Here is a 16,199-nt window from a genome sequence, read left to right on the forward strand (position 1 = left end):
CTCACAGGTGTCTGCTCTGAGACGTCACATCCAAGCTCAAGTGATCAAACCACAGTGCTTGCCTGCAGCTCCGAGTGGAGGCTGGCTGATCCCAAAGGAGTGCAGAGGCTGGGAACATGTAGGTGCATCATCAGGGAAATAGATTGGCATGAACACACCTCGGTGGGTGGCAGGGCTCCCCAGGATGGGAACAGCCATGCACAGGTGGCTCCCTGCAGCACTCCACAGGCACACACAGCAGGAGGGACCTAAGGAGGGGATTACAAGCTCCTGCAGCGAGATCAGCTACACACCAGATGAGATGTTCAGCTGTGCCAGACACCAAATGAGAATTTCTCCTTGTTCCCTGTCAAGGTTGCCCCCAGCAGGACAGTACTTTGTTCCCTGGATGTGCCATGACCAGAGCTAACACTGTGCATAATCAGGCCACACCATCAGAGGTACAATAAGCAATGCAAATAATTTTTAACACACTAATTGAATAAAAGAAAGAATTTCATTTACAAAATTATTAAATCCAGGATCTGGTTGACACAGAAACACACACATTACCTCCACACTGTCATTTACCACATTGCCATCCATTCAGATCAGGCCAGGGCCTGCAGTAACTCAATCTCCCGTGAAATTATTCTCAAGAGAATTTGCAATTAATTCCAACAATGTGGTCCTTCTTAATTAAACCAAACTTAGCATTCCCTTTTGCAGTGTTTTCTAATATCCTGTTCCACTTGTCCCTCTGTCCCTGGAGAGGAACAGAGAGATTAAAAACGCCACCTTACAGACACTGCAGAGATGGACACCCCCAGCTGTCACCACGTCAAAGCACAAACTCTCTTAAAGCACCCTCACCTGAGAGTTGAAAAAGCACTTTACAAGCAATAATGAATGGCATCTCATCAGACCCCTGCAAAGCAAAGCCATCTCCACTCTCTTCAGAGACAGTCTCCATGCTCCAGTTTCCTTAGATTACAGCACAGTCATAGTTTTATCTTTGGAAATGAGAGTTAAAGAAATCAATACACAAAAGGTGATGAAAACTGAGAAGCCAGAAACCTCCCTCATTCCTGTGATGTTCCCTCTTCCCCAGGTGAGGGCTTGGACAGGATTCTTCAGGAGCACCTGCACCAGCAATACTGCTGTGGGATTAATGCATTTTACCAGGGCTTTTTTTGCAGATTATGTTTCCTGTCACAGGTTTTGCCTGGGAATGTGCAGTCTGTCCTTCATCAAAGAAGCAAGAGCAACCACAAAGGAGGTTCTCAGATCCATGGGGAATTGGCAATCCACAAACCTGGATGAGAATCACCTCCCTGAGCAGATGGACTCACCTCCCACAGTGCAGCCATTGCCCTGCTCTGGCCTGGAGGCAGCTGGTACCAACTGCAGTGTGAGCACACCGAGGTGCAACAAGCCAAAATACCTTCCTTTTTCCACTTCTGTCACTCAGGGCTGGATGGCAACCTTAAAAGAGGGGTAGATACTCTTCCTGCCAGATTCTGACTCCCCAAGGACGACAGGGCAGGATAAGATGGCAACTTGTCTCAAACTCTTTGAGAAACAGCAAAGTAAACCTCTTCCATCTCTCCTGAACAGACAGAAAATTTAAAAACAGTCAATGATGTACAAATTATGTACAATGATGCCAAATAATAATCCCCCCAAAATGGCAGTTTTTGGGGCAAAGCAGGGAGGGGAGAGTAATTTATTTGCTGTGACTAGGATTAGCATCTGCAGGCAACCATGCCAGAATAAATTGCAAATCACTCTTGGGAACTGGAAAAGCTCATTGCCTACTAGTATATCTGTATCCCAAGTCTTTTAACATTGAAACTGTTGGAGAAAAAGACAAATGTGAATTAATGGACAAAGTTATATCTTGGACATTAGGACTGGAAAACCTGTTCTCCAAACATAAGCAACTGTATCTTCACTCAGCCACAGAGGAAGGATCCTGTCTGACACTTGCAAAGAAAAACATAATTCCGTACCTGCTGGTGTTCCTCCAGTGTATGTGTGCTGTTCTTTTCCTTGACATGCCAATTCATCTTTTTTCAGCCCTCTCCATTACTGTGTCCAACAACTCACCAGCACCTAAAACCCACTGCTACTTCTGAGACTGGATGGAAGAGAGACATCCCAACAGGTAGCTCAGCGTAACATCAGCATAGCGTTTCTGTGTCCAAATAATCACCTTTTTTTGCTCCTATCTCATGATTAATATTGAGCAGGTAGAGCATTGCTCTGTTCAGAAAAGTGCCACTGCAGAGTTCCACAGTTTGTCTTTTCAGACACCAGGTAGTGTCAAGTATTTGCTAAATTAATCACGGATGATCACCCACAGTTTGCAACCAGACTGAGCAAACAGTGCTATTAAATACTGCAAGTCAGGTTTAATAAACTTACTAAAATAGAAGAAATGCTTGCACTTTTAATGAAGAAAACCTGTTACTGCAGCCAGGAGCTTGGTGTGTGAGACCCTGGAGTATCTGAAAGGTATTTCAGTAGGACAGACCAGCTGCTAAACATCTGTAGCCTTTTCAGGGGTCTTAGCCAGTGCAACAAAAAGGCATAGACAGTTTAAACAAATCATCCATACACTGCAGCATTCTCTTGCCTGGGATGACAGCAGCCAATTTCAAGGCATGGTGCACTACAGTGATTTTAGAAGCTGCTTTTCCGGAAAAAAAAGCCCCCTAGCCTGGGGCAAGTACACACACACACACACACACACACAAAGCAGACATTCAAGTGGACTCGGGGTGTCAGCAACAGCTTTCTATTGTTCATGTGATAAGCAAAAGTAATTCAGGAACTTTTTCCCACAGGCCAGCATATCTGATCTGTTTATTTTGTTACTGTGATTTTTTCAGGAACACCACCACCCAATTTCAATGGAAGCATCAATTGGTCATTCAGCAGGCCAGTGGTAAATCACATTTCATGAACTGGGATGGACACTTCCCTGATTGCTGCCCCAAAGAGCAGCCTGCAGGAGTGATGACCAAGCTCCCTCTGAGCAAGGGAGAGCAGGTGCCAAACACAACTGGGCTGCAAGGGAGCTGCCCTGCCACAGCCTGAATCCCAGGGAGCTGGAAATGCTGTCCTGCAGCTCTGTGGGTAGGACTCAGCCCCACACCTGTGCATCAGGTTAAACCCCCAGACATGCCAGACCAACCATTTCCTACCCTTCTCTGCAAAGAACCAAACCACTTTTTTGCTACCTGAAAGGGAGAAAACTGGAACGGAAAGAGAGAAAGACAGAAAGACTTTCCTCTGACTGTTTCTTTTCAAACAACGAGGAGCTATTTATAACGTAGTGAGGTTCATTGTTGCACAAAGGCAGTGTCCTTTCCCAGCTGACAGAGCCTCTCTAGCAATGACAGCCTCACAGTAGCCTGCAGGATTTTATTGCCTGAGATAGCTTAACCCAGTTTCTCATGTGGATAATGAAAATCAGCAGTGGATGAGATTTGACGTGGCTGCTGTTCCTCAGGACTCTACACAAAGGCTAAAGCACCCAGGAATGCACGAGCAGCTCTACCTTCTTAGGGCAGATTTATGTAAAAATGGGTGGTTGTGAAGCACCCTTCCCTCTCTGAAAGCAAACATAACACCTGATCTGCAGTCAAGGGAATTTACACTTGGGGTTCAAAAGTTGCCCTTCCCTCCTCTCAGAACCTCAGGCCTGTGTGATAGCAGCAATCAGCAGAGACCAAACTGCTCCCCCGGCAGGTGACCTAAATCCTGCTTTTCCCAGTGATGCTGCAGGGCACTGAAGGGGTTTGTGTGCTGCCTTCCCTCCCCTCCCCATCAGCTAGGTGCTCCAGGAGAAGTCTCCCCTGGAGCAGGACAGCATTCAGAGGCTCTGGTAACACGGCCAGTGTCACACATATCCCCACGGGTGCACATCCACACAGGATGGCTGAAGAGCCCAACTCTGCCCTTCCCAGTGCTCCCCACAGTGCTGTGCAAGTGCTCCCTTTGGCACATGTCCAGCAGGAGCCAAACAGTGCATGAGTGTGCCAAAGAAGTGGCAAGAGCAGCAGAGCTGTAGGACTGAGCTGCTCAAAGCAGTGGGAAAATGATGGAGCAGGAGGAAAAGGTGATAAGGGATCACTGTTGTGGGATATTTAGGCAATTCCCACAGGCCTTGAGTTTCATGGGATGCTCCTTGGGTGGACCCAAGCATCCCAAACTGAGCTATGGCCAAAGAACTTCACTGTAACATTGCAGCAGTGGTTAGAAAAAGGTGCAGGAGTTGCGTTTGGAATGGCTGCCAAAAGTTAATTAAAACAACAAAAACAAGCTGGGGAGAGGGCTGTGCATATGACAGGGTTCATCAGTCGAATCAGGTAGAGCTTGTGCTTATTACATGCGTCAGACCAAACTCCCCACAGTGATTCCTCTACCTTTCCACCTCCTCGGGGCTAATTTAAGAGCTGTTCTTCACAGCCCATAATAACAGTGAGAAAGAAAATCAAATTCTGTTCTGCCAAAAGGAGGAAACTGGAACAAGGGAACCGGCAGGAAACTTGTCTTGCTGCCATCTCTGGCTTTCCTAAGGAAACTTGGTGCTCCAGGGCACCCAGTCAAAGAAAGCAGAGCTGCCAACAGGATGCACGACTCTGATCCTACTCACAAGGGAAGCCAAGTCCATCTGCTGGGAGAGGGAAGGACATTTCCCACAGATAAAACAGCAGTGGGGTGGGATGCATAGGTGAACACAGAAATAACCATCTGGCACAGACAAGCATTTTCTCTGGGAATACCTTGTGCTCACGCTGCGTCCTTTGTATGTACAACACCCCCAAAATCTTTCCAGCAAGGGGCAGGTAACCTCTCCTGCCCCACCAGAGAGCACCAGCACAACAACAGAACTCTTCACACAGCAACATGAGCAGTAAAACTGTTTGTGACTATCCTGCTCTGACCTTGGTGGGCGCAGGGAGCAAGGCTGATGTGGTGCCACCTCCAACACAAATATTCAGGCAAAGCTAGAATGAAGTAAGCAGGCTAAAATGTCACCTTCCTGTCACATGGATTTTGGCCCACCCTTTGTGTCCCCCATGAAATGACTTTATTTGGTTAAATCCATATAAGTGAATGCTTTTCTTATTTCTTAATCTTTCTGGAAAGTTATCTGATGGTCCTTCCTACAAGGGCATCATTCTCTCCTGCCAGGCTCAGCTCTGCTCCATGCAGGCTGGGCATGTTTTCAGCTTCATTACCAGAAAGTGTTAAATCCTACAAAGTGGATCACAGAAGTCCTGTAGCACTGGCACTAGCAAAACCAGCAGAGCTGGTTCCAACCAATCCCACAGTGCAGGGGTTACCAGGGGCAAAAGCCACTTGCCCTTTTTATCATAATTTCTCTAGCAATGGAGCCCAGGGTGTCCCATCTTGGACCAGGACCCACTTTGTGCCAGCTGAGGAGATCCAGAAGCTCATACAAGCCTTTCGCCAGGCACTGCTAACAAAGGTTGAAATTCAGATCCAGCACAAAGATCTTTGCATCCAGGCTAATTGCAAATCCCATTGCATGCTTTCAGAACTCCATATAACTTGCTTTCTTCAGAAGCTCTCAGAGTGTCCTTAGGGACTTATGCAATGAAAAGATACCAGAATCTCAAAGATGCCATCTTCTACCTAAGAGACTATTGAGAATGCAGAGTCTGTGGGTTTATGTCTGCAGAGTTTTGGATAGGAACAAAAATTTTTAAATCGTGTGGAATTTGGTCCCCAAAGGCACTAAACTACTATTCACAACAAAATACAAAATTGATTTCCTAATCCTTTCTAGGCTCATTTTCCCCCCATATTTCCTCTTTCTTTGTAGAAGTCTGAAATTTAAAAACTGTCTGCAGCCATTTTCTGTTAGAATATAAAAATTAGCCAGAAACATTTTCACATTTTTATGCAAGAAGTTAAGGACACCAAAGGCGATTTGAGATGAGAGCTGGAGAAGGGATTCTCCATCCAGCACATTAAATATCAGCTGCTCAGTCATTCCTTCTGGGAGTGCTCACCTGGCACCACCCCTTGGCACGTTCCTGGTGCTGCATTGTCTTACCTTGCCTGCTGTGCTCCAAAGGTGCTCAATGCTCCCATGTGTTTGTCCAGCCTCAGGACACTTCAGCTGGAAAATGTGAGCCAGCATGGACCAAAGGATTTGATAACCCAGTAACCAATTGCCTAAGGAGGAGCAAAGGAATGGAATTAAAACCAAATAGTATTTCCTCCACCTGCCCTTCAGGCTCCCATCAATGTCTGTCTTGGAGGCTTCCTGGTACATGTTTATAAATTTGCACATTTTACAGCCCTGTTTTGCACTGAAAAAATATTTTAAGGAACTAAACATAATTAGCAGACAAATGGCTAAGAGTTGAATCTAGACATTTAGCCTGGAAGCAATTAGTCACTAAAACAAACTTCTATTGGAAGAGCTGACAAAAGGAGAATTAGATCAGCTGAAGAGCAAGATTTCCCAATTCTCAAATTCATCTGTTTCTCAAGATGTTTAACTTCCTAAATTTTATTTTTAAAAACTAACAGTCCTAGAAACTTCTGAAAATTGTATCCAGTCTTTTACATCTCAGCTCTTGCCAGAGGTCACATCCAAACAAAAGCTGAGGACTTGGCAGAGATACCACTGTTGAAGATGTTACAGCTGATGCTGTAAGAGCAGATAGATGATAGCCCAATCTCATTTTTCCTGAAATTATGAATTTACTGACTTTGAAACATTCTAAGCTGCAGCTCTGCATCTGCTTCTCCACACCCTCTCACTTTGCACCTCTTTCACTTCCCATCTTTTCTACCGAGACACCAAGATACCAGTAAGTGTGTCATTTTCTTTTGAAGCTACTCCCGTGACAGAAGCCCTGACCCTCACCAGTGACCTAAAGATGCTACCCTCTCTCAAATAACTCATTCAACAGGAAAAGAGCTACATCTTCATACAATTCTGAAACCAGCTGGCAGAGAGCCTAACACCAGTATGATGTGCTCCTTGCCACACAAAGCACAAACTGCATGCAGGGTGGAGCATTTTCTTTCTCCAGATTGTCTAGACCAAAGTGTTATGTCCCTTTCTAGAAGGAAACTTGCTGTCAAACATTAATGTTGAAACCAAGACCTTGATGCAAAACTTAAAATCTTTTTTTCTCTCTCACCCCCTGTTCTTCCTGTCTTGACAGTACAGGTGCTGCTGGCTTTAGATTTCAGCAATAAGGCTCTTTTGGTATAAGTTATTAGTGTTATTAGTATTACTATAGGCATCTCAACTAGACAGCAAACCAGAACATCCCTCACCTCAGGCTCTCTTATGAAAACATGAGGGTTGGTTTTACGGTCTAGTTAAGGTGAGCCCAAAGAGCTTTTAGCTACCAAAAGTAACAATGTTTTCTAGGTTTGGGTTGTTTGTTTTCTATTTTTTCTTTTTGTTTGTTTGTTTTTGCCAGCCTTCCCCATATTGTCTTATGGAATGGGCAGAAACACTATCCCGAGGGAGGAGAGACAGGATCAACATTCTTTTCCCCCTCAGCAGCAATAAATAGGCTGGCTGAGCTGAGCATGGAGCTGCCACCAGGAATCCACCCATGCCCACTTCAAAAACAACCTGTTGGACAGGAAGAAAGGTGGCAAAAAAGTTAAGAAAAGTGTTTTGCAGAAGTGGTGCTCAGCACACTACCAGAGCACAACAACCCTCAGTAGTAATTTTCTAACCCTGTTTTTACTAGACTACCAAAGGTGACCTTTATTTAATACAGGTTTGACAGAAAGCTATTTGCTACATCCAGATCCTTTTTAATTTAAAAAAACCTCAAAAAATCCTTGGATTAAAAACATCTGCTGGATAGAAATAGGAACTTGAAATTAAACAGATCCCTCTTCCTGCATACAGAGCAGCAACACGCTGCTGTGCTGCAAGAAATCAAGTCAAATCAAAAGGGTATTTTGCACCCATTCAGACCTCTTGGAGGGCTGTAGAGAGAACATCTGTGACTTTATTCCCAATTTTTAAGCTTGATTACTAGCAGATCTTAAAATAGCTACTGGATGCTAGGCTGTAAATAAAATGCGCACACTAACAAAAGATGCAACTCTGACATTTGTGCTCAGTCTGTAATCATGCCTTATTATCCCAAAGTTTTTTCAGTAGCTTCATTCACTTGAAATTATTCTGTAGAGGAACAAGCCTCTTGCTAGAGTGTTCTGTAACAAGTTATTGCTATGAAATTATTCACTGCGTTTCAGGCTTCAGGGAGGACACAGGTGATGCCTGCATGCCACTCAGGGCCATGTAAATTCATATCTACATCTTAAATAAACCTAAGTAAGGCAAAGTAGATGTTGGTATTTGTAAACAAAAATTAAACATCTTAAAATAAGGAAGGTCACAGCAGTAAGACTCCAGAAAGGAACCAGGCAATGCTCTACAGAATCCACTTTAAACAAGGCAACAATCCTTACCTCAAGCAGGTTATAGCCTTTTAATTTCTCCCAACATTCAGCTTCCTTTCCAAACACAGACAGGCATCTTCTTGAAAATTCAGGATTTAAAATATGTTTTTGCTAATCCACAAAGAGTAAAGATTAAGCATTCCCTTAGAAAATGGGTACAAAGACATCTGCTTTTATGCATAGTGACAAGCAAGCAGAGTAAACCCATGCATAAAAAGCTGCTAAAAAGCATTGACCTGAATTTCCAGAAAATGAACAGGAAACTTTTTTCAGATCTATGTACTCAGGTAGCATGGCAACAAGAGAGTTCTGGTCAGCAGTAATGCAAAATTTGCTGGATGGTTCATTCAGTCCAGCTACTTACACTAGGAAGTGAACTGAGAAGAGTAAAAACAGGAACCATGGAAGACTCTAGGCAGAGACATAACAGACTCCTACATTTAACATTGGATCAGATTAAAAGCTCTGTTACTAGAAGCCTGTTGTAATTATCTTTAGGTATCACCTTCCAGCTCCCAGGTGTTAAAGGGCATTTAAGATAAGAGAATCCTCATTTGAATTCTCAGATATAATCTACAGATGCAAAATTGCTCCTTTTGTTTACTGCAGCTTGACAAGGCCTTTTTATTTTTGCCAACCATTAATATTAAAGACCTATTTTCTTGATTTAATTTAGAGTTTGAAAGTCACTGACTTCTGCTACACAGAGAAAGCTTGTACCCAAGACTTCTCCTCTCCCACAGGTTGCTAGGCAAAACTTTTCCTGTCAGTACAACTGAAAGAGTGGAAGTGTTTCATTCTTTCCTACAGATGCTTCTGCAGGTTCTGCTGGCTGATCATGCCCTTGGGGCTGACTGCAAGGCTGTTTCTTAGAGCAGGAGCAAAGAACTTAACCCTGTATGCCACGGAGTAGGAAAGAATGATGTGCCCCAAAAGCTGACCTGTGACTGGACAGAAGATCACAGATGAGATGTTTGGAGCACCATCCCATCTCCATCCCACTTAGCTTGCAGCCCAGCTCTGCCAAGGGGATGCCAAGCTATGCCCTGTTTGGGAGCAAAGACTGGTACAGTGGGGATCTCCAGAAGATCAGGCCTGAAAGGGGCAGGAGGGGCAGTGCCTTGACAATAGATTTGCAGGTGACTATACAGTCAGCATCAACCCTCTCCTCAGTGTAACACAGCTCCTAAAATAAGAATTTCCTCAAAATTATAATAAACACAAACAATCTCTTTTCATAAATACAAATATACACCCACATATACACACCTTTAGAACAGGAGCTTTGTGAAGCAACCAAGTGAAAGGAAGTGTTTGAAAACTACTTGAATCTACCAGCTCCAGGCAGACTTCTACTGGCTCTGGGCAGACTTTTACTCAGTTCTATTAACCAGCACGCACTTATCTATAAAGCGTTCTTCTTTATTTAAGTTAAACAAATTTTCAAGGATGGTTTCCATCTATAAAATGAACAAGTACAAGCTCTGTACAGCAGACTTTTCAAACCAACTGAAAAAAACCAGTTTCCAAACTATGTTTTGAAAATCTGCAAAATAAACAGTATCACCATTCTTGTTCTGAAGATGGTAAGAAAAGTTCTCAGGAGACTCCATCACAATTTGCTTTGAGGGCTCTTAATTTATCTTTCAAATGGGTGAATTTCTTCAGCATTAAAAACCCCTAAAATCACAGTAAGTAACTTTGGCACGCTGTCATGTAAACGTAACAAAAGGATACCCCTTCTTGTCTGTTCTCTCAAAGAAAAGCAACATACAGCTCCTATATTAAAACCCCTATGCACAGCATCCATGGGGAATTACTGAAAAAATATTCCTACTTTATGAATGTTGTCATTAAAGACCTAAGAGATGGAATATGTATTTTTAAAATTTTTTTTACTAGCAATTCTGATTCAGAGATAAGAGGCAGATCAATATTCAGAGTTGCAGTTGCTGATTTCAGTGAGTACTACTCTCAATTTGATCAAAGCTGCAAATGGAAACATTTCTATGGTTGAAGCTGAGTGGTTGGGTTTTTTAATTTCCTTTTAAATTCTGTTTTTCAAAGCCTCAAACGACTGGCTTGCTGCTGAGCTCGTATTGCAGCATTTGTTTTCCAAAACATGAAGGCATCTATTGCTATGTTTATGAAACACGTTGTTCAAGTTCTCAGCTAGGTTAAAAGGCTACGGGGAGAGACTAAAAGCTGAAAATAGGTTATCCACTGTCTGGCCTTTAAAACAGGCAAGTTTTGGAGAAAGTGGATTGTGGATAAGCAGAGAAAAAGTATTAATTACTCATTAAAAAAGTCAGATGATGATGGATGGGTAAAACTGGATTTAATGCCCCCATCCACAAGGTATACAAGTAGCTGCAGGTCATAACTTCAGACACACAAGGTATTCATGGGCACACTGACTGGCACAGTAAATCCACACTGCCCACGAGAGTACCATCTCTACACCTGATGCAGAGGTACAGCAAAGGGAAAATGAAAAATGAGGAACTACTCTACTCCCAGGACAAAGAAAGAGGGGGACTGTACCAGCATACTACAGTACAGCAGATGTTTTTATGTCCTTAAGATCAACCCTTATGTTTTTCCAAGATCCATCATCTTTCCAAAATCACTTCCTGGCACTCTATGTCGGCACTAATTTTTGTCAATGCTGTCTCACTTATTAATACTTATTTACTTTCCTTCTCATTTTAAAAGCTCATTGAAGCATTTGCTTTTAATAAAAAAGTATATAGTCTATGCAAACATAAGAAAGGACAGGTCAAAGTTGGGGTTAAATTTGAGAACATTGTTTTATAAAAATGACATCAGCTGGACTGAAGCTGCAAAATGCACAAGTTCTATGGTTAAAAACACATAGGCTATGCAGGTATCCAGGCCGATTCCCAGAGTCAAGCCTGAATACATTCAAAAACTACATTTAAAGAAACAAAAAGGAAGAAAATTCCCCAGTAGTAGGTCTATAAATTAAGCAAGTGCAATTCAGAGATATTCCATAGCTGCTCATCCTTGCAAATTAAAATTCAGATCTTGTGCTGTTGTCAGTGATGTTACAATTCTAACTTATTTCTACAACTCAAAAGGGGAGTTTGAGACAAATTTTTCTCATTAGGGCCCAGAATAAAACTGTGCTGAACCAACACAACTGCACAAAAGCTCTGTGCAGTTTTTATAATTTTATAACAAAGGAAGAAGTATTTAAAGACAAAAAGTACTACAGAAATGATCAACACAAATATCAAGCACTAGTTTAACATTATCCAGAGCACAGGTGATGAATTCCCGAGTTGGAATAAACAATCCAAACAATCATCTGGGCAGATGCATTGACTTCCTCTGCTATTTTCTTTCTCCTCCTGAGTTCCATGATCTCCAGCGAGGGTGAAATGTTAAGAAGTAGATCCAGTTTGCAAAGCAAAAGCATCCAGTGTCAGCACGGACATCATACCCAGCAGCACAAAATCCGCACCCTCAAAGTTTCTCTCTCCTAGCACTCCAATCCAATTTCTGGTTATACATATGTCAATCACTTTGTTGATAATTATAGGATGATGAAAACTGATACAAAATCATTGGGAGCTGACAATATATATACTTTCATATATTTATATTTAGAGTCCATCATAGAAAAGTTCATATTCAAATTACCAAGTACACACAGGAGAAAAAAAAACCCCAAAACTTCAAAATGACACTTCTGGTTCTGGAAATGACAAACCATGACTTCTATTCCAACAGAGTTTTCAAATGACCTTCTCCTAGTAATTTTTCCCACCCTCCCTCCCACACTTTGTTCCCCACAGATGTTTCTTCAGATCCTTTTGTTTATCATACGTCAGTTCTTCCTAGAGTTAATTATCTGCTGTGCAAGTAGCAGCTGAAGACAGAAAGGAACAGTTGAAGTCTGCAACACAATTCCTTCTTTGTGTGAAGTCATGCTCAGTGACATCTTTGCAGTGCTCCGAGTCCCCTGGATCCCTGGTGTCTGCTTCAGCACTCTACTTTCAGATAAAGGTGGAATACTGAGGTATATAAGTTCCATGGAAAGTTTTAAGAAATACATCAGTAATTCAATCAAAACTTTGCCCCATGTTTTTCAGTTGAAACAGCATTTTGCTTGTAAGTCCTTCTACTGCTGCAGATTAAGTGTGAATTTCCACTGCTGTGACAAAGAAGGATTGCAGATCTCAACGGTGAGACCACCATTTTTGGCATTTCGGCTGTCTAGACAGAGGTTGCTGCCAACGTGCCTCAGTTTAGAATTGCTTTCAATTTGTTCCCATTTCTGGAAGAGAAAATACAGTTATTGACCTGGAAAAGCAGGAAAAGGAAGAATTCTACATCCTGTCCTTTGAAGTCTTCATAAGTTTCCCTGTCTCATGCCTGGAAAGCTGGAAAAACTGCAATAATAGGAGCAGTTCAGATGATTCATAAGTCTGTAAGTTCTGGCAAGCCTTGCCAAAACAACTGGTCTTTCAGCTAGCACTCTGCAAGACACAGAATACACCAACACATTTCCCTCTAGTTCAGAACTTCTCAAATACACTGTTCCACCCTGTTACCTGTGTGAAACCTTTGGTCTGAAGAAAAAAATGAGAATCAAAATCCATCCACATACAACAATACTGAGCAAAGAGAAGCAAGAAGCATATTCACTAGCATAGACAACTTTACAGAAATCCAGAAATTTGTCAGACACCGTTCAATTCTACAGAAGGCAACCAATCTGTGCTGTCAGAAGTTCTTTGTCCAAGGTGATGTCAAGGATAGAATAAACCCCAAATACAGGATTTTTAAAAAAGGGGAGCTTTCTTGTATATCTACCATATTATGCCTGTAAACCTTATCAAGAAAATCTTGCTTCCTATGTTTCCTTTTCTGAAAAGTGGCAAAGTTCCTTCATCAGGGAACACTGTTTCAGTTACCTGTCTACAAAAACAGAAATACAGAAGGAAGCTGGCAGATGATCAGAACTGATGACTCAGCATAAAGAAATGAGTTGCTGTATGACTAGATTAAAAAGATGGTATGACTCTGCAAATGTGATTTTCCTCAGGCATGGGAAATAGATGAAGTTACAATGCTGCACTGATAAAAATGAGTTCAAGGAGTCTAGAAGTAGCTGCTATAAACACACTGCAACTGAAAAGAAGGAAAGCCAAAACACATTCTTCTGAGACACAAAATAAGTAATATTTAAACTTCACTGAGTAAGACCTTTCAAAAAGACATTGTGGAATATGCAGTCTCTTTCAGAAAACCCACGTGGCAGTTGAACACTGTTACACATCACTGGGTGAAACCTTTATGTAAGGCCCCTGGTTGGGATAAAGCCTATTCTGCTCAGAGATCATGAATCCTTTACACACACAAACAACAGAGCAAAGTAGAGCCTATAGAAGATATGATCACCAGCACATAGTTTATTCACCATCCTTGTTTTCCCCACTGTTTGCAGAGTGCAGTCATGACATACTAACCTGTCTGCTGTCGTTTTCCCTACAGCCCTGAAGTTTTATTAGTGAACCAGGTGCTCTGTCCACAACAGTAAGGCACAAATCCATGTGTTTCACTGACTTGTCCTTTGTTAAGGCCCATTCCTACAAAAAAAAAAAGAAACAAAGAGTACAAAATTGTGCACATTAACACATGTACATGCTATCTCTACATATACAGTACAGGTTAAAATCCTGCAAATAGCTATGCACACAAGCATTAGAACAGTTCATTGCTTCCCACAAGGCAGGAGAGGAAAAGTCCTTTTCAATCACAGTAATTCCAATTGCTTCAGTGTCACCACACCAGCTCAGGGCTACTTGCTCCCTCTGCTGGCTTCACACAGCTGCTGCGGGCAGTCACTCAGAGCCTCATGGAAAATATTCCTCCAAATGCTTACTTAGACATTTATTTCTATGTGTTTGTGTGTATTACACCTTCCCCCTATCTTCTATGTAGAAAGGATTTTCTCCATATGTATATGTATACACATATAAGAACTTATATACATAAAACCCTAAAAGCTTGGTTTGCAGCATCACTGGCCACCCTGCCCACACACTGAATAAAGCATATTGACCATATGCTTTCCTCCTTCCAAGTTAGCCTCCAGAGTCCACACTGGTCTCCATTTGTCTAACTATCCTTCGAGGAAAGAAGCCACTTGATTAAAGCCAGGTTAATTATCCAAATCATGCTTATAACTGCTTAAAATGGCATGATTAGCTTCTCTCAAGCAACTAAAGAGGATTTAGAGTTGTATAATAGAAAACCCTAGATATACAGGGCCAAGCCTGGCCACATTTAAATGTTATTTTGCATGCAACCAGTATTTCAGAAATAAAATAAGTTATTAATCCCATCCTTTTTTTTCTTGTTTTTCTGATACTGTAACAATTTTTGGTTTGTATAATTACTTGGAAACCTCAGCAGATGTAACAATTATTAAATCTCTTTGGGAACAGATGCTCAGGATGCTGTCAGAACTTGCAACCCAAGAGATTACAAGCAATCACAATCATACAGGTCCCAAGCCACAGGAGGGCTACCATATTCTGCAAGTGCCAGAATGATGACAACTGCAGAAAACAAAGCAAAGCCAGGACAACTCTGTGTATCCCTTTGTCTTCCAAACTCTTAAGCTGATAATTTCTCCTTTTACTCTCAATATGTTAACCCCAGATGACAGCAAAATTACTTGCCTTCTCAGTTCTGTCCAGTTTGAAAGATGTCAACAAGAGCCATTAATATAGAATAAAATATTAATAGCCAATTTTTTTAGCCATAACTAAAGGAATTAAGCAAGTTATTTTCAGAGCTTATCAGGAATTACAAATGGCCCTGAACCCTTCCACTGTAAGATTTATACCAACAAATGACAGTTGAAAATACTACCAGCTACATAGTAAAACTTGTGTCTGAGAGCCCTGCAGTCAGAAAGTTAGAGCCTTGAAATTACTGCCTTTTTACATCTTCACCCTTCCATCAAGAGGCTGTATGAGCCCCAGCCACAACAGAAATCATGCAAGAAATTAACACATTTAAAAGTCAAAGGTAGAGCTGCTTCCTAAAAGCTCCAAGCTCTGTTGCTGGAGACATCTACATGATGGCTCTTCATGTTATGAGACACAGCATATAGATGCTTTCCTCCAGTGATCAGTGACGATGACTATAATGGAGAGAAGATGGAACAAGTTCCACTACACCAGAGAAGAAAAATTGCAAGCAGTGTATATGCTCAGGGAACAGGCTGGAAATTGGATAGCTCTACACAAAAATCAGAATATCTGAGAAAATCTGTGTCAAACCAGAAATTGAGAAGTTGAGAGAATACAACTAATCTGAAACTTTCCCCTCAGTCCTAAGTGTATTTGGTTTTACTTTTAGCTCCTTATCACAGCCCTGCATGTTGTCAAATGCACTACAGTCTATTCAGCCCTTTGGAGGTGCACAACTACCACTGAGTTCTACCCACCTGGGAGAGAGGAGAGCAGGGGGAAAGGGGGGCAGAAATCCCATTTTTACTCACATTTTACATTTTAAGTTGTGTTGAACATAAGACAGAGTACACTTTTCAAGTTATATGAGCAGGTTGCCACAGTCTACAATATCTGATTGTTTGTAATCTCAACTCCCCAAAAAACTTTTTGATAAGACTGAGGTGCAAAACACAAAGTACAGATTGAGAGATTGTGGTTTGTTCCCTGTCTCTCTCCTTC

At 41.9% G+C, this 16,199-nt stretch overlaps 1 protein-coding gene across 2 annotated transcripts in view; it reads right to left on the reverse strand.

The window, feature by feature from the left end:
• Window positions 1–9,867: 9,867 nt before the first annotated feature.
• GALNT2 (polypeptide N-acetylgalactosaminyltransferase 2) overlaps window positions 9,868–16,199 on the reverse strand; it is a 92,936-nt gene continuing 86,604 nt past the window's right edge. For both annotated transcript variants that reach the window (XM_085055451.1, XM_085055452.1), the window contains 2 exons: window positions 13,965–14,084; window positions 9,868–12,769 (listed from right to left, as the gene is read on the reverse strand). In XM_085055451.1, coding sequence (XP_084911577.1) covers window positions 12,614–12,769; window positions 13,965–14,084 — 276 coding nt within the window. In that variant the 3' untranslated portion in view covers window positions 9,868–12,613. The remainder of the gene's footprint in view (window positions 12,770–13,964; window positions 14,085–16,199) is intronic.

Source organism: Lichenostomus cassidix, chromosome 3, assembly GCF_008360975.1.
Source record: "Lichenostomus cassidix isolate B80296 chromosome 3, HeHo_3.0, whole genome shotgun sequence".
In the NCBI taxonomy this organism is placed as follows: domain Eukaryota; kingdom Metazoa; phylum Chordata; class Aves; order Passeriformes; family Meliphagidae; genus Lichenostomus; species Lichenostomus cassidix.